General features: G+C 40.6%; 1 protein-coding gene across 1 annotated transcript; it reads right to left on the bottom strand.

Annotated features, from left to right (window-relative positions):
• Window positions 1–1,870: 1,870 nt before the first annotated feature.
• LOC109482797 (ATP-binding cassette sub-family B member 10, mitochondrial-like) lies at window positions 1,871–25,374 on the bottom strand. Its single transcript, XM_019785635.1, has 13 exons — window positions 25,026–25,374; window positions 23,402–23,605; window positions 21,028–21,230; window positions 20,294–20,428; window positions 18,863–19,009; window positions 17,702–17,837; window positions 16,079–16,174; window positions 15,461–15,670; window positions 13,569–13,648; window positions 9,816–9,996; window positions 6,157–6,200; window positions 5,672–5,706; window positions 1,871–5,109 (listed from the first exon to the last, which is right to left on the bottom strand). The coding sequence occupies exons 2-13, from the start codon at window positions 23,565–23,567 to the stop codon at window positions 4,878–4,880; spliced, it is 1,665 nt and encodes a 554-aa protein (XP_019641194.1). The 5' UTR covers window positions 23,568–23,605; window positions 25,026–25,374; the 3' UTR covers window positions 1,871–4,877.
• Window positions 25,375–25,648: the final 274 nt, after the last annotated feature.

Below are 25,648 nucleotides of genomic sequence, written 5' to 3'. Positions count from 1 at the left end.
TCTGGACGGGATAATCTATCTGATATTGACATTTACTGCCATCACATTTTCGTAATAATTTCATACTTGAAGCGTTTGAAATAGTCCAAAAACAAGCTACGCGAGTAGTCCCTTTATTTTTTGGTGCCACCAGTAAATAGCTAGAACCAGCCTACGGTACGAAACGAGCAACCCTTTTCCGTCAGCGACATCGCATTTTTGCCCTTTTATGTTTCATTCAACCTTTTACATTTAAGAAATGACAAGAAAACTGACTTTTCTCTCCAGTTTTACTACCGTCAAATCGCCGTGGGTGCCCTTAAGATGACACGCAGAGATACCGTGAAGGTTAAGTTTGTGGGAATTGATCGATAACCCACATGTAAGGTGACTCCGCTGAGGCTGGTATGTTTATCCCGTATAATACAGCGGATGTTGGATTCTACGAACGTTGCGATCAATCATACAAGAGGCATGATATGGCTATACATGCTTACGCAGAGGTCGGCATTCATATTCAGGGGTTATAACAAGCCTTTTTGACTTTGGCTCGGTCGAAGAACGCACTAGGCCAAAGAGCCATTGATAATCAGAGGGCATAACATGATCGCTTTTATTTTCAATGACTGGTTATGCAGATATCCTGGCAAGAAAATGCGGCGAAAGTTCCATTACCAGTCCTTGGAACTTATCATTGAGCTCCTTTCAAAAATGCATTTTTTACTATGCTACTGGTACATTATATTCAGTAAATTTGTTGTGAATGGGTCATTTAAAAAGTACCCAACCCTAAAAAAAACCCAGCGACGTCCTAAGAAGAAAAAAACAGACACCTAAATTATAATACGCCTTTCATATTTAAAGAATCAAAAGCAACAGATTTCAACAGACTCGATGCTATAGACAGGTTTATATATATTCAAATACATTAATTCTCACAATGTAAAAATAGGTAAATACATAAAAGGCTGTTTTGTTATTAGAAAAAAATAACGAAACTCGTGATTAGCTCTACGTGATTGTATATTGTACTACTGTACCACTTGATGTTTTAGTACCTAGGATGTTAATTTAGTTTCATTTTATACCCTTTTCTTTTTGTACTATGTTCAATAGTCGTTGATACATTGTACCATGTACAATAGTCGTGCAATGAAGTTCTTCTTTTGTGACGATCTCCATAGCCATTCTCAGCTATTTGGTGGGTACGGGAACAAATTTGAGACGCCACACACAGCTTCTCATCTTGACTACCACTGATGATGACATTATTCAGGCTCTGTGCTCGCCGACCTGCAGCCTTTATCTCGTGATCACCTCAACCACTGACTGTACCGCGCCATGCGATGGTCGGTCGCGATTTCATTCAAGCCGTCAGACCATGAAAGATGAAAAGGGCAAGTATCGTAATCTCCAAGCAGATATTTTTGTGGCTGCGCTGCAAGACGGTATCAAATGGGCCAGGCAGCTATCATTTGCCACCCTAAATGAACCGTTTGGCTGTCGAAAAAAAAGATACATTTTGTACCAGTGCAAAAAGAAAGTCCGATAAAATGCCTCTACTCAAGACACATTCATATATATGGTCAGACAGGAGTATAAATCCCTCCTGCTATAAAATTGCAACATGATGTAACCCAACACTAGTTACCATGGTAACAGACAGTCTGGTTCATGTCATTGACATTTTTTGGTTTGGAGAGGAAGAAGAAGAGGAAATGTAGCAAAAACAATGTGTCTTCCTTTAGTAAACATAATTAAAGGGGGGCAGCTATAGTGTCTTGACTGCAGACGCACCTTCACAGATTTAAGAAGCAAGCGTGACAAAACACCATCTATGTTCACTATTCCTCCCACGGCACAGATGCCATTTTAATGATTTAGGGCGCCCATACATTAGCAGCATCTATCTGAGATAGGGGATTATGATATCTCTCCCCTGCCTCCCTCACACAGAATTGAAACCATGTGCGTCCTGTCAGAGAACAGTGTTTGGGTAAGATGCCACCCCCATTATAACAATTGGAAAGCGGCGATATGGAAAAGGTCATTTGGATTGCGCACATCGGCTGAGGTGGGTCGCATCATCTGGAACGTTTTTCCACCCGGTGAATCTTTCTTGTCAAAACTTGACATCCATCCTGGATAAAGCTTTATGAACGTGCCGCCTGGCGCTGAGAAACGAGATGGAATCGATTAGCAAAAATCCGTCCCCGGCGTAAACACACATACTTTATACAATTATGAACGCCCCCGCTTCTTCACCTAGACCTGGGTTATCGTCATCATGTCAGCGAGTGCGATCAATATATACGTCATGTGTTTTCTGGATTCATGGAATACCTGGTACAAAATATACACATGCAGACACAGGCACCCAACGCAATTTCATGGCAGTAAAATTGGATTTTCAACGTCAATTTTGTGGTCATTTTTTAATGTAGTAAGTTGAATGAACCCTATTCCGTAGCATACTGATATCTCAATCTGTGAGGTAAAAATACGATGTCGCTGACGGAAAACTGTTGGTTGTTTGCTACCACAGGCTGGTTCTAGCTAATATTGGTGGTACCAAAAAATAAAGGGACTTCTCACGTAGCTTTAAGTATGAAATTATGATGAAAATGTACTAAGGAACGGCAGCGAATGTCAATATCAGACAGATTTCCTCATTCAGAATATCTTTTTTGTATTGCCACCCTAGAATTGCATCTAATGCCTTAAACTACCGTACGGTACTAATAATTTCTTTTAAAAGCAAACATTCTCTCATAACACAGGGTCTTCATCAGCACAAATAATTGTCACAATTGCACAACGTGTTATAAAAACAGCTTACATATAACCTGCTATGATAAGACACCCGAAAACAGCGTATACGTACTTCGGTGATTACAGAATTATGAGTAACACGGACTTAAAAGCATTCTTTAACGACACTGTTACACATGTCCTGATTAGTACAGTGAGTAATGGGCGATGGCATCCAGGTCAAAATACCTGACGACAATTTGTAAGTACAACTTTAAAGCACTTCCCGTCCACATTAACATTTACACAGTTACTGAGTTAGAGTAAACAAATTACTCCTGTAAGCTGTGGTGGTTTACCAGTATACAGCATTAATAATAATTCTTAACACGAGAACATAGACATGTATGTAATGTGACCCATAAAATATATAAACTCGCTTTTTTCTACACTTCTTCTTCACTGTTGGCAGTTCCTAGCCTCTACCAGGCACCTCGGATCACTGGAAAAATAGTAGAAATTGCCCAAAATAAAGGAAATAATATACGAGGGGAGAGAGGGTACATTTTGCGACCCAAGGATGCGGCAAATTGTACTCTCTAGCGGACCAACTCCACTGGCGTGTTATCTCTCTATTCGGCGAATTTCTTCTCTTTCCAGCAAATTAGCCAAACTAAAGGGAATAGTAAACCAGGCGAGACAGGGTACATTTTGCGACCCACGGATGCGGCAAATTGTACTCTCCAGCGGACCAACTCCACTGGCACTCTATTTGGCCAATTTCTACTCTTTCCAACCGCCTCCCGAAGCCTGGTAGAGGCTAGGTAGTTCCCAAGGTGATGCCAGCAAAACTGTTGTAAGCACACCGGCCGTTCCCCCTTATAGGGTCAGACAGCCCCATAGCTGCCGTGTTTGTTTTGAAAAGCTCCAAAGTTGGTCGTTACGGTCTGAGGAAGTTCCCACTAGAGACAACGCCTCTGTTGTTGTTTTAAACACAGAGGTGTCTGGTAGTGGTAGGATATACCCTAAGGCACAGGAATAGACTTGGAGGGAATGTATACACAAAACACCGTAAATCTGGTGCCATCACTGCAGGCAACGGTCTGGCCTGCAAGACATGGTTGTTTTTCTGTCCCTGAGTTATACATAAGATTTCATTTATTTTAAATCACACTTTCATCCGTGACTGCTTTTCAACAGGTGGGCACATAAAAGTTACATACACAAGAAATAAAAAAACAAATTACATTGCCATTAAGCAAATAATAACGTACATCTCAGACTGAAAACAATTAAAGCTGAATACTATTTCAGTGCGTTTTTTTAAAAAAAAGCAGTTGCGGTGGTAAGTTGCCTTTGCCCACTAGAGAGTCCAACAATACAGGTGAAAAATAAACTGCATCTTCGGCGAGGATGTAGATTCGTATTTTCAATTTCAAGATGATAGATGATATGCCGGCAAACTAGTCATTTGTCTATTTGGCCCATTTCTACTCTTTCCAGCCGCTTCCTGAAGCCTGGTAGAGATTACCAATAGGCTACCGATTGGACCGGCTGTCACAAAATGTTACATAAAAGAAGGTTATAATCTTCCCAGTCAACCTTTGAATGGAGGCCAATTGATGCCCCCATAAAACTACACAATACTTTCATCCACTTATGTATGCACTTAATTGCTCCTTATTGATTGGGGCTGTTCTGGGACGATAAACCAAAATAAAGGAGGAATGTCTAATAATTCTAAATAACTGACATATTACATGGAATAAGAATATGATTGGTAGGTGTTCCAAAATTGTCATCTTGTCTCATATTTTGCTTTATCTAGAACTGCCTTTACCTCACCCACAAATTTGTAGCTTTAAAATTTTTGCAGTAAAAATATACTTTTTCCTTGCACGGAAGTTCATCTTGGTTAACATATTTTTTTCTAATTTTCTGATTTTTTTAATTTCATTTTTTTCTTCATTTTTTTCACTATCCAATAAACTATCTCTGATATGCACAATGCCAGTCACTTTCAGCTTTCCTTGCTTCCAAAACCTGTTATATCAAGCTCGCTATTTGATAGCTCCTGTGACCTTTCCCTAGAACTGTCCTTGACCGTACAAGTGTGTTGGTTACTGAATGCGTTGCCATGGTCGCCGCTAACGCGCCACGATGGTTTGTTTCTCCACCAGTTTCCTGAACATGCCCGAGGGGATGGCCATGAGGGACTCGTAGCTTCCCCGCTCCACAATGCCTCCATTGTGTAAGACCGCGATGGTGTCAGCGTTCTTGATGGTGGAGAGCCTGTGGGCGATGGTGATCACCGTCCTGCCGATCATCAGCCTCTCCAGGGCCTCCTGCACCAGGGACTCACTCTCTGCATCCAGTGCGCTGGAGGGAGAGAGAGAATTAGCCGGCTGTCAGTCAACTTTGATGTACGGAATAGGAGAGATTACTGCTAGGACCCGCACAGGGACCACATCGATATTGCACTGACTGTCTGAATATTGTCCCCCAAACGACCAGGAAAACGTCAAAGGATGAGGTATATGTAGGTCTGAATATCAGGGTAAAAGAAAATGTTGAAAAATATGAAAAAAATGAATGACAAAAGTTGCGAACCCTCTTTGTTTAATACCTGAAATGCAAAATATAGCTACATATACTAGTAGCTACAATTTGAGTGACTCATTCACCATTATTTGTCATGCTTCACAATCTCATTATGACCTTTTGTGTACTCCAATAACATGGAAATCATTGTTAATTTAAAAATGATTTAGCATCATCATCAGCAAACTGAAAATATGTAAATGCATATGTGTCTTACAGGTTCTTCAGGACAAACATATTAAAGAAGGATGTAGATTTCTTAAGGTTCACAACCTGTAAATAGAATTGGCAGAAGCCTATTTTGATCAAGCTAACAGATAATTAAGGCAAACAGACATACCTGGTAGCTTCATCTAGCAGCAGGATCCTGGGATCCTGTAGAGTCAGATAAGATAAGGTTGTGTCAGACTGTACATGTAGGCGAGTGATGGCCATGGGGACCACCAATAACCAAGGCTTTGTCCTGTCATCTCAGGCAGCACAAAGGCCAGTCATTAGACCACCAGGCATGCAGTCAATCAAACTCCAATTATACCTCTAGCAAAACTGATGTCTGATGCGGAAATCTGACAATAGGCCGCTCAATGGAACTGCGGTTGGAACAGCTGCGAATTTACTGCTGCGTTCTTCCCACTGATGCATTTGGATTTCTCAGCATTGATTTTATTACACTCTTTTGCCAATGCTGTACTGCATGTCCAATATAGTACATCTACAATGAAATTGCACTTACACAAATGAATCAAGAGTGGATATACCAATACTTGCCACCTGTGATTCCAAACAATAGCAAATATTGCTCACTCAAGGAAAATTTAGACTTACCTTTATCAGTGCCCTTGCTATTGCGATTCTTTGTCTCTGGCCACCTGTGATACATACAGAATCTGCAATTAGCCAATATACAAGAGGCCCTCCCAGTGTGTGTGCTGTGCATGCAAGTGCCTTACTGCAGTACTCGGGGACAAAAAAGCGCACACGTCTGACAATCACTCGGATGCTGCAACAGTCAGTGGGATCGATGCTGGGGAATTAATGGTTGACCGAAATGCAGACTTTTTGAGCCCATTCATTTTTTTTTAGACTGGACTCTTTTGTGGTACCCACTTGGAGTAATACAGAAATGAGACTGGGAAAGTCAACTTTCCTTATCGCACCTATATTTGGTGCATAGGGTGGCACCCATCTCTGTCTCTGTGGCCTTGGGCCAAATACATTGTACATGTAGTTGTGAAATCACTACAGCAGGGGGCTAGACTGTCCACTGGTAGTGGTAGTGATGTGTGTTTAACTCCCATACTCCTTCCCAAATTCTGAGTGCTAAGCAGAGAAAGCTGTATGAAATGTACCAGTATCAAATTTCATGACTCAAAAGTCATGACTCAGCCAAGGATCCAACTCACCACCTACCAAATGCAAGGCTATAACACTCTACCCTTGGCCATTGCACCTGTCTGTGGGTAAAATGTGGGTATAACAGGCCTAACAACCCACACCAGATGGCTCACTTTGCCCTCAATACCTGTCCACTCATGACGGATTGCAAACTAAAATGTTTGAAGCACCAAAAGGCAACAACCTTGACCCTGACAGAGGTACCCAGCCTACACAGCTCTGAAATGACTGGCATCTCTTCAGGAGGCAACATTGGAAGCTGCCTAATTGACAGGTCAGGTCCCTGAGGAGTCTGATTTTTATTGGCGGGAATGTCGAGCCTTCCTGGCCGATGCACACAGAGCCTGATTACTTCTTACCTGGTTTTCCCTTGTGCTTTGCATGCAGCCCCACAGACATGTCAGACTCAATAACACTCTGATGCTCCATTATGTATTAACATCAGGCAGACGATATCAGTAAAACAGGTAATTACTATAATTTACTTTATGTACTCAGTAGCAAAATTTGCCGGTCTGAGAAAAATGGACATGTTTGCGGAACTATACGTTCACAGTGGCGGCAGGTGCAGCAAAAAGAAAGCAAATCTCTTGTTCATGGTAATGATAAGTTTGCAGTACAGAAGTGAAAATGGCAAATATAAACGTACTGCCAAAAAAAATTGTGATTTACTGTATTGAGTTTTTTCTCTCCACTGCATCTTGCCCTTTTTCGTCCAAGATTAGATGTACACGTATATGGAGATTCACAAACCACACTTTCTAAACCCTCTCTGATCTAGTAACAGAAATTTAAGGAGGGAAGAGGAAGCAATTAAGTCATTGATGTTTTGTGTCCAAAAAAATTGCATGAAGTTAGTGTCTGTTCATCTGTGGAATTGGGGTGGCTCAGCTACAGACATGTAGGGATTGGTCATTACATTAATCCTTTCAGTGTCACCGGCCAATCATAAATCCCCATTCTAATTAATTTAACCTGATGCTACAGTAGGGGAAAGGTCAACATCATGTATCCTTCTGGACTTTCTCAAAGACAAGGTCCTGTGATAGTTATCAGACCAGTAGAGACTGATTGAGGCTAACACATGCTGCTATTATCTGATGATCAGTCTGCCCAGACAGACTTTCTATTTCCCCAGGAGTAACCTCATTCTCAAAGGACCATGACCTCATGACCCTAATTACACTGACATCACCAGAACGAAGAGGGCCTGCATGCCCATTTTCGTAAGGCGTAATCAGGCCTTTTTAGTCTTCGTAATCCGTAGGCAGCCACCCAAAATCATCGAAATTCGTAATCAGCACATTAGCTGTAAAGCCACGTAACTGTTCTGAGAATTTAGCGTGATTCGTAATCGGCAGTGAAAATTTTGTGTAATTCGTTATTGCCATCCCCCAGATGCAGGCCCTCAGTAAATCCCCATTCTAAGAATTAGGTGAAGCAAAAAAATCCCAGAGCTATTTCACCTAAGATTAAAAAGACATATCTGAAGTAGTAAAGCAAGAAATACACAGCTTGATATACAGGGAGATTGTGAACAAAACTTTGTGTTGCTATACATGTTTTGGTATCCTTTTAATCATGTACATGTACACCTTGTGTAAAGTGTATGCTAGACATTGTGCCTGTAGCAATGTCTTATTGAATACAGGTGTATAGACAAGGATTATATGCACGATACATTATAATCCCTTTAGCCATGATGATTTATCCAATTATGGAGCTGGCGGTAAAATGGATTTGCATTTTGACGGGAAAAATTAATCATTTTATCATACTTAATCTGTCTCAACGGAATTCATGTACATAAGCTACTAGTATATAATGTCATGTAAATGCATTAAGTAGACTGTGATAGGCATGTACGTGATTTATGCAGATTCCATGGATTTCAATACAGAAGTTGTGTTAAAGAAAGCATTATTATGTAATACAAGGGCAATACAAAATGTCAATTTTGTGGAAATTCCGTTACAAATTAAGTTGACTCAATCCTAACCCATGACATACTGCCATTCAGGGAGTGAAAGTTAATAAATATGATGCCAAACTAGGCAGTTTGTGATCTGGAAACTTAACAAATCTTTGTTTACATTCTTAAGGCCACACCAATTTAATTTGTTGGTTCTCGGATTCGCCTCTTCGTTTTTTTCTGATTTGAAAAAAAAAAAAAATTGATTCTGGTCCTGAATCAACTGAAAAATGCTCATATTTTGCCCCCAACAGTTGAGGAAAGTCCTTTCTTCCTAGTTGTTACAGTTTTCCCATCTATCAATGCAGTGGTTTGATTAAAAGTTCAAAATTCAATGTTTAAATTTTAACCCAGCCTTTTGTGTTGACTTCATGCCTCATTCCGTAGCATTTAAGCCTATAATAGGATGCCTAGACCTGTTTTTATTTTTATTTTTTTTTCGCCCTGTCGCTTCATATTTTTTCTGAAAAAATCCGAGAACCAACAAATTAAATTGGTGTGGCCTAAGGTGTGCATTTTGTGATGGTGACACAAAATCAGTGTGCCGAATGTAGAATGCTTGTGCACTAACCATGAAATGAAATGTGACAAAATGTGACAAAATGGCACAAATGTGTAGAAAAGTGGTATTGAATGGTATTCACATAAAGATTTTTTCTGTCAAAAACATTCTGAAATTTTGGCACAAAAATATTACATAATGCTGCTTAACGTGTTGCTTAGGCCTAGGAAAACGTTGTATTTCCTGTTTCAGTCCTGAAAAAATTAGGGTCGGCACAATGTAGGTAGGGATTATCTTTTCTTGTCTTCTTTCTTTTTATAATCTGGCAATCTCTAGTGATCCAACATACATGTATACAATATAGTTTAACAAAGTAAAACTTGCATGAGCACAGTCTGATATAGTCAATGTCCAAGTTTGAAAACCCACTGTACAATGTTTCATCACGCAGGTGTCAGATCATGAGGCTACATGTAGGAAAGATCGATCAGCTCAAAAAATTAATGTTCCTTGCAGGGGTCCACACAAAAAAAGGCTAGGTTCGGCAGCTTTTTCTAGGGTTCGTAGGGAAACAGGAAATACATTTTTTTCCTTAGGCCTTATTGCTACTCTCACCTGAAAGCATGATGCCTCTCTCCCCGACGACTGTATCAAACCCATCAGGGAAGCTCTGGATGAAGTCTAAGGCGTTGGCCTCCTGGGCTGCCTGGAGGATCTTGTCCATGCTCACGGCAGCCGGCTCGGCCGCTCCGTACGTGATGTTATCCCGGATAGAGCAGGAGAACAGGATCGGCTCCTGAGTCAACAGGGAGGGGATTGGTCAAATAGGTAAAGGCACAATATGGAGGTAAAAGTACTGTAAATCACGGTTTTGCTGCGACCGGGTGGAGTGAGGAAAGTTGTGTTAAGTGCCTATCCCAAGGACACAACGTCCTACTGAGTCATCCAACACCATTGACAATATTGTATCAAATTATTGTCTTGCTTTCGTCACATGCAAATAAATAAACAAAACAGTGTTGTCTGTATAGCGATACATATTGTATATAGGAAGCTATTTCAAATACAGAGCTATCACTTACAGACTTAAACATCCTGAATAGCAGTACATTTTTATTTCACTCCATACTTAAGTATGGAGGGAAATACTGTTTTTACTGATGATTCTCCTCCTCCTTCTTCTTCTCCTCCTGCCATTTCTTTAAATTGATTCAATTCCTTCATTTTTGGGCCAAACGACCTGGAATTTCGTATAAAGGTAGAGTGGGTAAATACCCCTAGGCGTTTTTTTATTTTTTTTGATACAAGCTTTTACAATCGTTTTATTTGCGTTTTTAGCTGTTCCCATAGGAAAGTACTGTGGGGCGTACGCGCGTGACGTAATAAGAAAGGAATTTGGGGGCGGGCCCAAATATGGGCATGCAAGCATGAACCTGACGCAGCCTAATCTTTTCTTCTTGCTGATTGGCTGTTGGATTTGATTGGATTAACTCAATTAACACCTGTTCAAAGCCATTCCATTTTGACAGTATGAACTCAAGTGTTTTGGTAGGTACAGCACAGGCCACGAAATACGCATCAATTTTCGAGGGACGTTCTGCGGGAGAGTGCAGGACGCTGTGCGGGACTTCCCTCGGGAGAGTGCGGGACGTCCTCCGGGAGAGTGCGATACGTTCTGCGGGAGAGTGCGGTACGTCCAGCGGGAGAGTGCAGTACGTTCTGCGGGAGCCAGACATTTTGCTCTTCTCTGTTGGAACAACGCAAGTTGGAGGTCAATGACCTGCGCCCGGCGTGTAAACAAGATTGGACAGGGAGCGGCTGTAATATCAAAGGAGCCGGCGGCTTCTGCTAGCCGGGTTGATAGTTAAGTAACATCAAGGTGGTTCAAAAGCAAACCTGATAAAGAAGGAAACCCCGTAGTTAATAGTTGAAAGTCTTGGTGGCTTGAGGCGATCGATACCGCCATGCTGTTTACTTTATATGACATACAATGCAGTGAGTGATGTGTATCGCAACGAGTTAGCTCGGTTGGTAACGCGCCAGACGGCAATCCCAGAAATTGTGAGTTCGAACCCCAGTGCATCGGATATTAACATTTTAAACAATTTTATAATTTTTAACAATTTTATCAGTTTTAACAATTTTATCAGTTTTAACAATTTTATCAGTTTTAACAATTTTAACAATCCTGCATTTTAACAATTTCAACATTTTTTTATTTATTTTCGTTGTTTTGCTTTTAACATTCAAAAACTGATTGTTCTTACTCAAGAATGTCAATAACTTAGAATGTTAGTCTTTTGTATTTTTCCAACATACAAACCAAAATCACTTTGATGTTGTCACAAAAGTATGGAGCTGACAAGAGAGAATGAGTACGGTACTCTGCCAGTGTGAAGAATCTACAGAGGTATTACCAGTCACTAGTAGCAAGAGATAGACCACATTGAATGATGACGATGAGGACGAATCATATGGAGTACTATCATAGCTTAGTACAGAAATTCTACTGCTTTACTTTACTTTACTTTCTTTCACTCTGTACATGCAATTAGCTCACTGGCATGATTTTAAAAATAAAGGTTATGATAATCATATTATATGTATAGCTTATTCAATGTATGGCTTCATAGTTTATGTGATTGTTAATAAGGCCATGTTGATTTGATTGTATGGATGGCATCTGTGCGCGCATCGGTTTTCGTTAATTTAAAACTAAGTTTACGACATTCATACAAAACATCTGGAAACTAAGCAAACATACTCTGTAAATTGATTACTGTAATTCCCGATTTTTTCACTGTACCGCAACGTAACGCAAGCAGGAGGTCAATGTTCACGGTTTTCACTGTCACCTCTGTACCGTGAACTTATCTTTACAGTTAGGAAATAATTCCTGGACTTTCTTTTTCCTGCAACTGTCACCACCGTGAATATATAGTTCCGTGAACATGTCCATGTTTCTCAGACCGTGAAAATTTTGCTACCGTTAGTAGTAGTTGCAATTTCGTCATTAGTAGTATTTAGATACCTGCAATATGTAACTTTGAAATTGAGATAAGTGTAAAGTAAAGCTGTCGAGATTTAAAGTGCTTGTCGTTGTATCTTTGTAAAAAAAAGGGAGATAATGGCCAAGTGCCATTTTTGTAAATATCTGTCGAGATTCAAAAAGCTTGTCCTTGTATGATTGCAGTATGATTTATTCAGAATCTTCTATTTTTGTATGGGGAGGGAGATGGAGTGAAATATTACATTTGCTCCGAAGCAAATGTTGGCCTTTCTAGTTACATTATGTATTGACTACCAAAGCCACGCAGCTATAGTTTTACATTAAGATATGTTCTATGATGCCTATCAATATCTCTTCCATGAGAATAACATATCTTGTACAACATATGTATTTTAGAGAAGACTCTAGATAATTATATCTCATGCCACATATAACTTCAACAGCTGATCATATATTTTAATATGGAGGGGAGACCTTTAATAAACATATTCAGTATCGAACACCAAAAGTATCGATCTCAAAAGGGCAGCAGACCCAATACTTCCATATTCAGTCTAGCCAAAAAGAGATTAGTGTTGGCAGCTGCCTTGACCACAGCCCACAGGGGTCAGAAGGGTAGTAGGACAGAAACACTGAGCCAACACAATCTACAGTCAGACCTACATGTACATGTACCTACGTACGTTATTGTAGGCTAGATGCCAGACCACACATACACTAATAATAAGCAAAATCTAGACTTTTTTCAGACAAGTATGTTCTGAAAGGCCAGACAGTGTTTTTACTAAAGGATAAACTATATTATATACTTTGCTTCACAGTTTTTAAAAAGTTGTCTTTTATGGTAAAGCCTTTGTTTGTTGGTCCATCAAATATCATATTTCATCTGAATGCAACAACAATTCCATATTTGTAGAGTCAGCTTCATCATGCAATAGGAAAAGGGCAAATAAATTTGAAATTGAAGAATGAACATGATTGATGTATGGAGTGAGATTATAAAAAAAACAATTGGACGGCAAAAGGAATTTCATCTTATGCTGGATTTTCATTAGCTGCATTGAAATTGTCACCACATATGAAGTGTAAAAGAAATAATGACAATGGTTTCTGAACAGTTTTCAGTGGGATTCATACTTCCTAAATGCTGAGAGGTGCAGGGAAAATTTGTCTGGTGCAGGTAATTTTAATGTTATACCTGCACCAGTATTTCGAGCCCTGGACATTCAGTCCATCTCTACGTTATTGGGTTACATTTCCCCTCATGTCCTTGTACTATCTTTACTGGCAGGAAACCTGATGTTAATTTAGGCAGAGGTGGGGAAAACACTGCTGGTAATGCGGACCTGGTGACTTACTTGACTCACGGTGCCCACGTAGGTCCTGAGCCACTGTGGATTCAGGTTCCTGATGTCTTCTCCATCAATAGTGACTGAACCTGCAGTTGTGAGACAGGAGCAGCAAAATGGCATTCAAAATGGAAGACAGAAGAAAAATGTCCAGACTATGCATGATGTACAAAATGACTAATAAACTGGTGGACGTCCCAATCACTAAGTACCTAATACCAGCCCAGAAGAGAACAAGAAACAGCCATGCCTTCAAGTACCAGAGTTATCAACCAAGGATTGAGGTGTTCAAGAATTCATTTTTTCCTAGAACTATCACAGTGTAGAACTCGCTGTCACCAAGTACAGTAAGGGCATTGCCATTAGATAGCTTTAAAGAATGTCTAGAGGTAGATGTCCAAGGGCTAGGTGTCACAAGTCGATCGGTGTGATGTAGCCAGCTGCTGCCGCGCCGCGTGCCTGCGAAGCTGGTGTGTTACGCCGAAAGGCGGTTATACCGGCTATACAGATACAACTTTGCTGTTGACCTTACTTATTACTAGACTTCTGCATGCCTTATTTTCTAAGGTGTATAATCAGGCATTTTAAATCTTCGTAATTTATAGACAACTGCCCAAAATCAGCATAATTCAAGCCTTGTGATTTCACGAAATTTGTAATCAGCTTGGAGAATTTAACGGAATTTATAATTGGTGGTGAAAATTTTGCGTAATTTGTAATCACGACGCAGGCCCTCTACGATACATAAATATAGATCACACTAGAATTACTGTAAATCTTTAGATGTTTGCGGTGGTTTTATTTTTGTGGGATTTTTGCAGTGTCCTCTTCATATGGCGAATTCATGTCACCACGAAATATACATGCATTGTGTACTACTACTACTGAATTGTATCAACCAGGGATTTAAAACACTACAAAAACCTTTACTTGTTTACAATACTAGTTTACAGTAGCCTTAGTTTATAGATGGCAGCCTGCATGGGGGGGGGGGGGGGGTCCCGACAACGCTCTACACCGAATACGGAAACCTCTCGATTACACTTTACGATAAATTCCAAGTAGCTACAACGCATTACGTAGAATTAAAACAGTGAATACGCTCTACGCAAAATGCGCCAATTACGCTCTACGTTGAATTAGAGTGGTCCGTCTACACTCTACGTAGAATTAAAAACGGCCGATTACGCTCTACCGAAAAGGGCGTGCAGGCCCCCACAAATGGGTGGGACATGATTGGTAAGGTCAGGCAAGAATCCGACCAATGACAGTGAGTTAAATAACTACTCAGAAGGGCAACCTTTTGACATGACATTAGCCATGGCTATACCAGCGCAGCAGGAAAGGTCAGGAGAGGAAATGACATCAATTCCCTGGAATTGACCTTCAGTGATTGAGGAGCAGCAGCATACTAAAGGGTCTGCATGCTGTTTTCAGTAGGTATTTGCAGCCTAGTTCTCCCAGGCTTCTTAGGCAGCCTAGTTTTGCCATCCCATGAATGCAATAAACAGTCTGATGAACTTGTTCACAGTTAAAAAAAAAAACTTTCGCAAGAACAAGTTTATTTACCATTAAGTGTTGTCGGTTCTCCTGAATTTACTGCTAAGCGTTGCCAGCCCTTGTAAGAGGGCTTGCATGCCCTTTATCGCACTTGGCATAATCAGGCCTTTTTTGTCTTCGTAATCTGTAGTCAGCTGCCCAAAATCATTGTAAATGTGTAATCAGTACATTATCTGTAATAATCATTGTTTTTGTTCATAATCAGCTCTGAGAATCTAACGTAATTCGTAATCGGTTGCGAAAATTTTGTGTAATTCGTATCACTACCCCCCATGCAGGCCCTCTTGTAAATTTAGGGTTGTAAGTGATGCCAAGATTCCCCATTCGGACCCTCATACTACCTTGGTTTGGATCATACAGGCGGAGAAGCAGGGATCCCAGGGTGGATTTTCCTGATCCGCTGGATCCCACCACGGCAGTGACAGATCCGGCCGGGACAGAGAGGTCGAGGTTGGAGAAGACTTGTACATCGAGTCGGGAGGGATACGCAAAATGGATGTCGTTAAACTTGATGGCACCAAGCACAGAGGCGGCAGTGGGCACATGTCCAACTGAAGGGAGAAAATGCAATTAAAAATAATTAACTTCTTTACCAAAATGCAATTAAAATTTAATTTCTTTCAAAAAAATTTATTTGTCATCAATTTGCTTGACTGTCATCATATCTTAACTCATGTCATCATATCTGGGATGCGATAACGTTCGATATGGGTGTTCCTATGTGACAACTTGGATTATCACACGGGCTTCCAACAGTCCCATAGAATAAAATAATTTGAATGCGTTTCATGTGTGCCTCTTTCAAAATTCCAAATACAAATACCTGATGTGGATACCTGATACAGAATTATATAAGATGCCAAACTATTGTCAAGCACAACTTAAATCTTACCGGTGTTAAAAAAAATCATACACACAGTTATTTTTACAAAATTGTAGATTACCAGGTTATATCTTACCATCTATTGCTATTTCTGGTTTCCTGTCCACCAGCTCCCAAAGTCGAGAAGTCGCTCCGATGGCCTTCATCAGTTCTGAGTAGAAGGATGTCAGACCTGGGGAGGGAACAGTAGTAGTATTATTATAGTATCCAGTCTTTGATTATATTGTTTTAGGGGTCCCTCAAATAGGGGTGGGTAGCAGTTGACAAGTACATGTACCCCCAAGTAGTACATTGGAAGAACTTACTGCCCCAGCTGCATGAAACCTGTATTGTGAACAGCACTTTTGCAGAACGTCTCTTTTAAGCGAGTATCTAAGGATGACATCCTATCTATAGTTTTCAAATGTTGTGTTGGAAAAGATATAATCTGTATCGTGAAAATTCTGATGCAATGTTGACAAAACATCCAATGAAAAACATGAAAAATTTGGGTTTCGTGAAGGCACAGTATGTTCTTCCAACATGCTTATTGAAGTAGGCTTTATGCAAGATAAAAAGCCAATCTCTCTCTAGTGTGATTGTTCACATCATCGTTGCAGACATTTCTTGTATTTGTTTTACTTTATTTGTTTTTCTTTGAACCAAATGGCTACCAATTCTGTATTGGTTACGGGGTTAGACATCAGGGAGAAGGTTAATATGCCCCACATGTGACATTCAACCAATTTGTCTACAATTATGTATCATTTTGTATGACTACAAGAAAAGTGGTCTCCATGTGGTGTAGTGGGCTGTGCAAATTGTGCTACTAGCTATATCTGGTTCAAATTCCATGGAGTCAGTGGCCTGGATTTGCACCAGGGTCTGGACAAGACTGGAAAAGAGTTGCAACACCTTGTCCTAACAAATGTTTAAAAGGAAAGTGATCTCGATCCAGTTTTAGCTCTCACTGAAGAGCTACTCTAGATCTTCCACTTATAATTAAAAAAAAAAGTTATTGGTCGTTACAGAGAAGACAGACGCTATGTACAGTATTTACAGGTTCATTGTACCGGGAAACTCTCCAAGCTCTTTTCGACAAGTACAATGTTCAGTGGACAACAGATTAATGTTCCATCTTAAGGGCTGAGACCCTTTACAGTAGCAATTTTGCATGTTGGGTGAGCGACAACAGCTGGGATTTGAACTCCAAACTTCTTGGTCTAGAGGCAGGGGGGTCCCTAACCACTGGACTAAACGATTTGTCCACCAGTCTCTCATTCAGTCTGAGGTTGACCAATTTATCTTTTTATAGTGGTAGAAAGACATTTTTTTCAGCGTTCAGCAATATTGCAGAATGTCACAATTTTGTTCTGCAGTTCAGAAATACTTTCTGCAAACACACAATTATATTCAGAACCTAAACCCATGGCATTTTATACAAAATTGCATTTTGGCAAACATGTTACATGCAATTTCAAAAGTACATGCAAAATTACTGGTATATCATAGAGTCAATTGTAAACACAAAAGTTCTTAAAACAATATTATGCCAACACCATTGAACTCTTACCTAGATACATGTATATATTCAGTCTGCAAAATTTCAGGTTGTCTTATTTTTCTCCTGCTAACGTTATATATATTGAAAATGTCTCTGCAAAATGCAGACTGCAGGAGGGTATTTCTAACAGTATTTTAGAAAGAAGAGTCTGCCTACCTCCCAGAGACATAGCCACCCATCCGGTGTACATTAGGAAGGCAGACAGGTCTCCCACAGTGATGTGTGCACTTTCCATCATCATGCCTCCTCCATACAGAACTGACAGGACCACAAGGTTCCCTGCCATCCCCATCTGGTGTGTGGCAGAAAAAAGGAGGTCAGTAAGGCTTGACTTGCAGAATACTTCTTACTGGTATCTTGATTTTAAGCTCAAATTTGATTTGTAAAGGAACTGCACCGTCCTGTTGTTGCACACAGTGAAGCCATAGTCTTATGGCTCAGAAGTCACAAGAGCATTAAACAGTAAAGGTGCGAAGATGGGTGAACACAACTTAAGTCCTTATGGTAAAACATCAATGAAAATCCTTCTTTTTCATGAAAATTTTGGTCCAGTTTTGGAGACTCCTGGGCTAGAAGAAACCGATAGGGTCTTATACTCTTATTTCCTGCGTTGGTCAAGTTTTGGCGATTTCAGCAGTCTAGTGGCCGCAATGAGAGATCTGAGTGGTTACAATGTAGGTCTTGCATGCACTGATTAGATGGACACAGAACAAATTGGGGTCAACGTACTGTAGGACTTGTTTACTGTTGTCAGCTGTTCTGGACATTTGAGCTAGTCAACCCCTGCTTTCTTTGTATATTTGGGAGGCAGACCTTATTTGTGAGTTTCTGGTGCAGAAGATTTTTGGAATTGAAATGTGGGTAAGGAATTTTCTGAGGAATGGCCAAAAATAATCTCAACAGTACATTTCAACATTGACCACTAAAAAAGTGGGCTTCTTGATACTTAATATGTACCAGGTCCTGTATATGGGGGGGGGTCAAAATGTGTACATTGTACATCTATGATCTCATGTTCATAGTGAGGGTACACAACAAATGTAATGTACTTATTATCATTATAAGCAGCATTAACTTAAAAAGTTTCAATTTAATGATGTTTGTCAATGCTGTAGTAAGCCTGGGAAGCTAGTGTTCAGCATGGAAGCCAGTTGAATTTGTTCACTAAACTACAGCCAAAGAAAATTTAATCTAGTAATAATACAAACATAAACAATTACAATAAAAAAGCAGCACATTAAATGCACCCATAACAAGTAATGCATTGGAAAAGCTCTTTGATGCCATTAGCATTTTGACTTTGAACATCAGTCCTACCGATCCAAAGAAGGCGGCCTTTGCCAAAGATTCCTGCTTGGCAAGGTTGACGACGGTGGCAATTTTCTCGGCGTATCTTTCACACTCATTGTCCTCTTTGGCAAAGGCCTTGACTGTGCGGATGTTGCCTATCTTCTCTTCTGCTACCTGACAAGAGGATTATGGCATGTAAGTGTGCACACACGTAGTAAAACACCACAGGGCATATGCAAGATATGACACGGCACATTGCAACCGTCCCTCACACAGACGGGGGGCGCCACAGACTCTCTGCAACCTATGATCCTTTGCTCACCGAGTGTGTCATCTGCATAACTAATGCTCATTCCTTGACAAAGACAGTGTATTTGTACATTTGTACAGTCACAAATTTGGGTAAGTCCAATTTCTTGTAAGTCCAAGGAATTTAAAACTTCCTTGATAATGACTCACACACACTACATCTTCAAGATAAAATTTCAAGAAAAGGAATTTCTGTTTTCAGTTTGATTTTTTATGGCTGTTGTTAGGGATTTATAATTGTACATCTATACTAGCAAATCTCATGTCATATTTTGCTGTTGCCCTGAATATCTCTAAAACCCTTATCCCCTTTTCACCAGGTACATACATGTACATACCCCTCCCTCAAATTGAGCCATTGCTACAGCTTCACTCTTTTCATATTCCAAGACCCTGGCTGTTTTAGCTGCATATGTCTTACATGAGCGCATCTCCTTTGCAAAGGCCTTGATAGTACTGATCTGTAATAAACTTTCTTCTGCAACCTAGCAATGAAGAGAAAAAATGAACTGGTAAAAAGTGACTGTGTAGAAGTGCTTTTGACATGCATGATGTATCCCTGTATTGAAAGAGTCCCAAGTGTTACATTGATCAAAACCACCACTCAATTAGATTTTATTCTACATGTATTAGTAATACAGTGCACTACAAAATATTGTACACTGTAAATGGCGGCTAAAACCATTACAACTTGCAACAGTACAAAATAATACAATTGCCTCCCAACGTCTGCTTGAAGACTACATACAAGTGCATCACAAAGGCAAAGTTGTGGTCTTCAAAATCCTTTCTGTTATTAGAAATTTGGGTTCGAAATCTTTTTCTCAGCCTGCCCAGTGGGCAACCTAGTCAAAAGCTAGCTAGCTTCAGGTTGCCATCAACACTGGCTGTTCATTTTTGGAGGCAAGCCATAAGCCAGGTCACCTATAAAGTAGTATTGCTAACATGCTGGTCAAAGCTGTAAGTTATATGTAATAAATCGTTGTAAACTTTGTATACAAGAACCAGAAAACTAGGCTTGTGCAATGAGCAACTTGGCCTCTCCTGTACATGTAAGTCTCACACAGAAAACATGACTTGTGTGGTAAGAGTGGGTATTTTGAACCCTGGAAATAATACACCCAAAGCATGTAGATGTATAGTACATACCTCTGTGGATTTGGCCAGTGCATCCTGTACCCTCTTGGTGATCTTGCGTACGTATCGTCCATACAGAATGCCGATCATGCTGATCGGTGGAACCACTGTCAGTACGATGGATGCCAGTTGTGGAGAGACATAAAACTGGAAAGGAAAATTTTGGACGCACGTTAAAAATCTAACTTGATTGTATACCAGTAGTCAGCAAAGGTCCTGGTATTTAACGTGATTATGATCAATGCACTACCCTGGTATGTAACTGTTCTTTTATAAGTTTTATTACCCCTATGAAATATGGAGGCATTGTTTTTGGTCTGTTTGTGTGTGTGTTTCTGCAATTTGTGGTTAGCATAACTTTGGAAGACCTTAAAGTTTATGAACTGAGATGATATTTGGTATGTGGGTAGGTCTTGGAAAGACAATGGCCAAGGTCAAATTTGAGCCTCCTGGTGGCTGACCATATGATGCTGCTGTTTATTCTCACTCAAACACAAGTTGATTTCATATATGGTGACCAGCCCCATCAAGTCTGTCCAGCCACTTGCGACATAAATGTAATGTAATCCAACACCACAGGGTGTCTGCTACAGCACTAGTTACCATGGTGATAGTAGCCTGGTCCAGGTCATTGACCTTACTTCTTTGGAACAGAAGAAACAGAGCAAAAACATGTTTTCCTTCAAGGTAAACATAAAAACTGCTGTAAACACTGAAAGATTACAGTATCAGATCAACAAACCCACCATCATGCCCACCCCTGCCACCACTGCGACCGTGGACCTCAGTCCGTCCGAGATGTTTTCCGTCACGGCGTAGCCCACCAGGGCGGTGTCCGCCGACAGGCGGTTGATGAGCTCTCCCGTCCGCGTCTTGTCGAAGAACGCGGTCTCCTGCTTCATGATGGAGCCGAACACGGCATTACGTAACCTGTTCACGATCCTCTGGCCTGGAAATAAAGGAGAAGAGGAAATTCAATACCCATCCATTTACTGAAGTGGGTACAAATGGTGGATAAGCTGGCCGTTAAGTAGCCATAGAGACTTAAGGACTACTTGTAGTAAAAGGCGCCGTCCTTGAGTTGCCACAAGTAGCTGTTTCAGCATCTCTGACTAATGGAAAGCAAAGTAATATATTGGGCCCCTACACACCCTTTTTCATAAGGCATAATCAGGCCTTTTTTAAAATCTCCGTAATTTGTAGGCAGTCACCCAAAACCAATGTAATTGAAGCCTCATGATTGAACTTAATTCATAATCAGATCTGGGAATTTTGCTGAATCTGTAATCAGGAAAAATTCCTAACTTTGGAAGATCAACAAGCTTAGACTCAGAGAAAACAAATATTATTTTGTCATTATATGTTTGCTTGCATGGGTACATGTTCCATTCTTATTTCAAAACTTCTTACAAAGGGACACTTACATCTAAAATGGTGTGTTACACCGAAGGGTGGTTATACTGACCACTGACTATACGTAACGGATACAGATATGGAAAATCACCAACAGGTTGATGTTGGCCACCAAACTCCCAAAGAAGACATCTAGAACTGGCAATAAGTCTGTTTTTCATAGGACAGACTGTTACTTGAATGACATGGAGAGGTAAAAGCTCAGGGCGTGATGACCTTATCCTTCAGATCCATGATTTTATCATCATTAGTGCTCTTCAGGCAGACATTCGGAACATCATGGGTGAGGCCTCAGGAAACAAATGAAGTGTTTTTAGTTTTCTGACTGACCCTAGCAAAAAATTGCCAACCCTAGCCTTGTTTTGATTGACCGTTGGTATTAGGCTATGAAATGTTCACATTAAATTTCAAAGCCCCTGAATTTCTAAAATGTCAGTCTAATAAAAAAAATTAGTGAAGTAATATTTGTTTACCTTTGCATATTGTCTGCTCTGTTAGTTCTTACTCAAACATATTCATATACATATACATGTATATGGTGACAGGAGGCTAAATCTCTCCTGCTATAAAATTGCAACATGATGTAACCCAACACCAGTTACCATGGTGACAGACATCTGGTTCAGGTCATTGACCTTATTTGTTTGGAGAAGAAGAAGAGGAAGAAGAAACAGAGCATCAACAATACATAAAGAAAATTCTTACCTACCGACCCTAATTTTTCTGGGCTCAAACCAGAAACACAACATTAAGTTTCCTAGGCCTTAGCCAAAACTCATCAACAGATCATCTAGCCGGTGGTTTGATCAAGGGGCTGTGATACATGGTTCTGATGGACGGACCAACCAGACTTCACAATAACTTACAGTCCTTCATCCTTCAAACATAGGACCTCAGCACCCAGGGTTTGCACTTGGACCTTTCATAATCAATGTCATATATTCAAGGTATATTGGATCACTTTGTAAACTTTGGCTAAATTAATCCTGGAGGTTTGGAGTCTCAGATTACTTGTCTGTTATGTAATAAGTAAATTTTAATACTTGAATAGTAAAATAGAAATTTATACATGTATTGCTTACATCTTTTGATGAACCAGTTTTAACGTATCCTTAAGCCTCCAATATACATAGGAGCAAGCTGAACATAAACTAGAGTAATTGTTAGCTGTCTACATGTAAAGTTTAATATATATACTGTATGACTGTCAGCATCTGTCAGCATCAATGATTTGGTGCACGTGTTTGGTGACTGTCTGTCACTTTCCTCAGGGCAATTCTGACTAGTTTCCACAGGTGTCGCTGCTAAAGATGCATTCACAAAATGTAAAATACATGTACTTATACGGTTACAGTATCTACAGTGCTGTGCAATGTGAACCAGTCAGAATTGCCCCGAGGAAGGTGACAGATGGTCACCGAAACATTGGCTGCCGAATAAAACACTTGCACTTCACAAAATCTCTTCTTCAACTAAAGTTCAAGCATACCTTAAACAATGTGCAAAGGTTCCATTTTTCTTTTACACACACAATACTTTTACGCGTGATTTAAGATGTACTTGAAAATAGGATTTTGTGCCGTGTTGGTTGGTTGTGTAAAAAGTCTCTTTTAAATTTATTTAGTGACTGACCATCCTGATGAAACAATTCATGGACAGGTACATGTATATCGTACCTGGAAACAATGTAAACAGGTGTTGTAGTACCTGACATCTGCATGAGATACACCCTCCCAGCGTTGGCACATCCTCCCACGATGAAGACGACCACCAGTATCTTACAGATCCACTTCAGGTTGTCCATGACGTTACCCTGCTCCACGGCTGAGTAGATGGTGTCGATGACCCGGCCCATACTGTAGGGTACTGCCATGGTCACCGCACTGGAGATCAGCAGCAGGCCAATGGCAGCTGTGGAAAACACGGGCACGATTTACACATACTTTTCCAAGGACACATTTTCCCTGTGTAAACAGAACTAAACTCTCCCGTTAATAATATTGTCATGTTGTTGAATGTATGAAATAAAGATTATATTTTCTCTGCTAACACTGAAATGAATTGGGACTTACCCCATATTTTCAGCTGACTCCTTCAACCTTGTTCACGGAATGGACCCATTTACTCTTGGGACGTGACGTCAGAGACATGTGATTGTAGTAACGGTTCATACGTGCCAGATAACTTGTGTCGTCCCCCGTCTCTGTTCAGGGTAGGTCTGTGAGCTCTAATGTATGACCCGTTACTACGGTCACATGTCTCTAACGTCACATTCAAAGAGTAGACGGGTCCATTCCGTCAACAAGGATGAAGGAGTCAGCCTGAAAATTTGGGATAAGTCCCAAAGACTCCCAATTCATTCCAGTGTTGGCAGAGAAAGTAGAGCCTTTATTTCATAATGACTCAAAGTTGTACCAACACAGATGAACTTTCATGCTACTTTGGTCATTGACTGAATAGCAAAGTTCTTAATTCACAACCACTTGTTGATATATAAAGAGCCGACGTTTTGATGACCGTCTGTCATCTTCATCATCACCAGTCCTAATTGCCATGATGAAGATGACAGTCAACAAAATGTCAGCTCTGGAGGCTATGCCATGTTTAAATGTTTATGCAATCACAAATGTTGGTGGTAAATGGTTATGTATAAAGGCCATGCGTATACATGTAAACGTCTTTTTAAAAAAAAGCTTTTCATTTCAGGCAAACTGATGCAATACCTGAAACACTAAAGCACGCACACTTTTGTAGTGTAGTTTTGTAGCACACATTTTTCCTTATTCTTAACCACATACAATGTATAGAGGCTCTTCATAATAATTTTATGAATCTTGGTGATTAAGTAGCAGCATGTTGGCGTGTCTAACAGACATTCATGTACAACACTGTAACCCAACATTGCATATGTGAAAAGACTATAAGCAGTAACTGCAACTTAAGATCAGCCTTGCCTAATACCTGCTCACCATGACTGTGCACATTTCATCAGCAACTTACCACCTGTTGCATCACCCTATTAAGTGTATCTAACTCTAAGGCAGCTAAATTATCAACATTAAGACATAACCATAATTCAAGAGATATACACAACTTAGGCGTCACTAACACTATATTCTAAGCCGTCCTCCCCAAAGTCATACCTGGTACTCTCGATAGCCTCTACCAGGCTTCGAGAGGCGGCTGGGAAGAGTAGAAATTGGCAAAATAGAGAGAACATGCCAGGGGAGTTGGTCCGCTAGAGAGTAGTTCGTCTGCATGTTCTCTCTCTCTGTTTGGTCAATTTTTACTCTTTCTAGCTGCCTCCTCAAGTCTGGTAGAGGCTACATACCTGCAACACGTCGTCTCTCCGGCCGGGCCAGCTGCAGCAGACGACGCAGGTCCTTGGCAGGGGGGAGGGCCGCGAGTTTGGGTTTCGTAGCGTTAGCGGCGTCTGTTTTGGCCACATTCTGTGAGCCTGGCGTGGACTTCTGTTGCGAGCTGCGGCCTGATCTAAACCCCCGGCTAAACCCGGCAAAGGAAATGATATTTCTGTTGGCAAACAGACCGCTCCCGATCCCGCTACCAGAATTATTCCCCGTCTGGTGGTGGTGGGAACGCGACAGCCGGTGTTTGGTTAACACTCCGCCCCTCCCACAGAATGACGAAATCTTTGCTGTCCTCGCGGCTGTTCCACTACAAAACCCGTAACATCTTACGATGTTGACGGAAGAGTCCTTGAGTCCCGGGCCGGTTAGAAGACTAGACCAACGCACGCGACCGAGGAAAGATCCAGTTCTTGAGATGAAAACATGTTTGGCGGGATTTGTAAACACACTGCTGCCACAGACGGTTGTGACGTCGACACCAGCCCTGAAACCTAAACTCACGACTCTGATCATCTTGAAAATATTGCCCGTGGCTGCTCCAAGCTAAGAACGTCTTTGTAGTGACGGTGAACGGTTGACCGAACTT

The sequence above is a fragment of the Branchiostoma belcheri genome, unplaced genomic scaffold, assembly GCF_001625305.1.
Source record: "Branchiostoma belcheri isolate BF01 breed outbred unplaced genomic scaffold, Haploidv18h27 scaffold60, whole genome shotgun sequence".
In the NCBI taxonomy this organism is placed as follows: Eukaryota; Metazoa; Chordata; class Leptocardii; order Amphioxiformes; family Branchiostomatidae; genus Branchiostoma; species Branchiostoma belcheri.
The sequence above is the reverse complement of the archived record's forward strand: the minus strand, read 5'-3'. Positions and strand labels throughout refer to the sequence as shown.

Excerpts from the sequence above, each read along its gene's own strand:
- LOC109482797 (XM_019785635.1), bottom strand. The coding sequence starts at position 23,567 with ATGGCAGTACCCTACAGTATGGGCCGGGTCATCGACACCATCTACTCA. Across the intron at positions 19,010-20,293 it reads CACTGGCCAAATCCACAGAG|GTAGCAGAAGAGAAGATAGG; the intron begins GTATGTACTATA and ends TCCTCTTGTCAG. Across the intron at positions 15,671-16,078 it reads ACCAGAAATAGCAATAGATG|TTGGACATGTGCCCACTGCC; the intron begins GTAAGATATAAC and ends TTCTCCCTTCAG.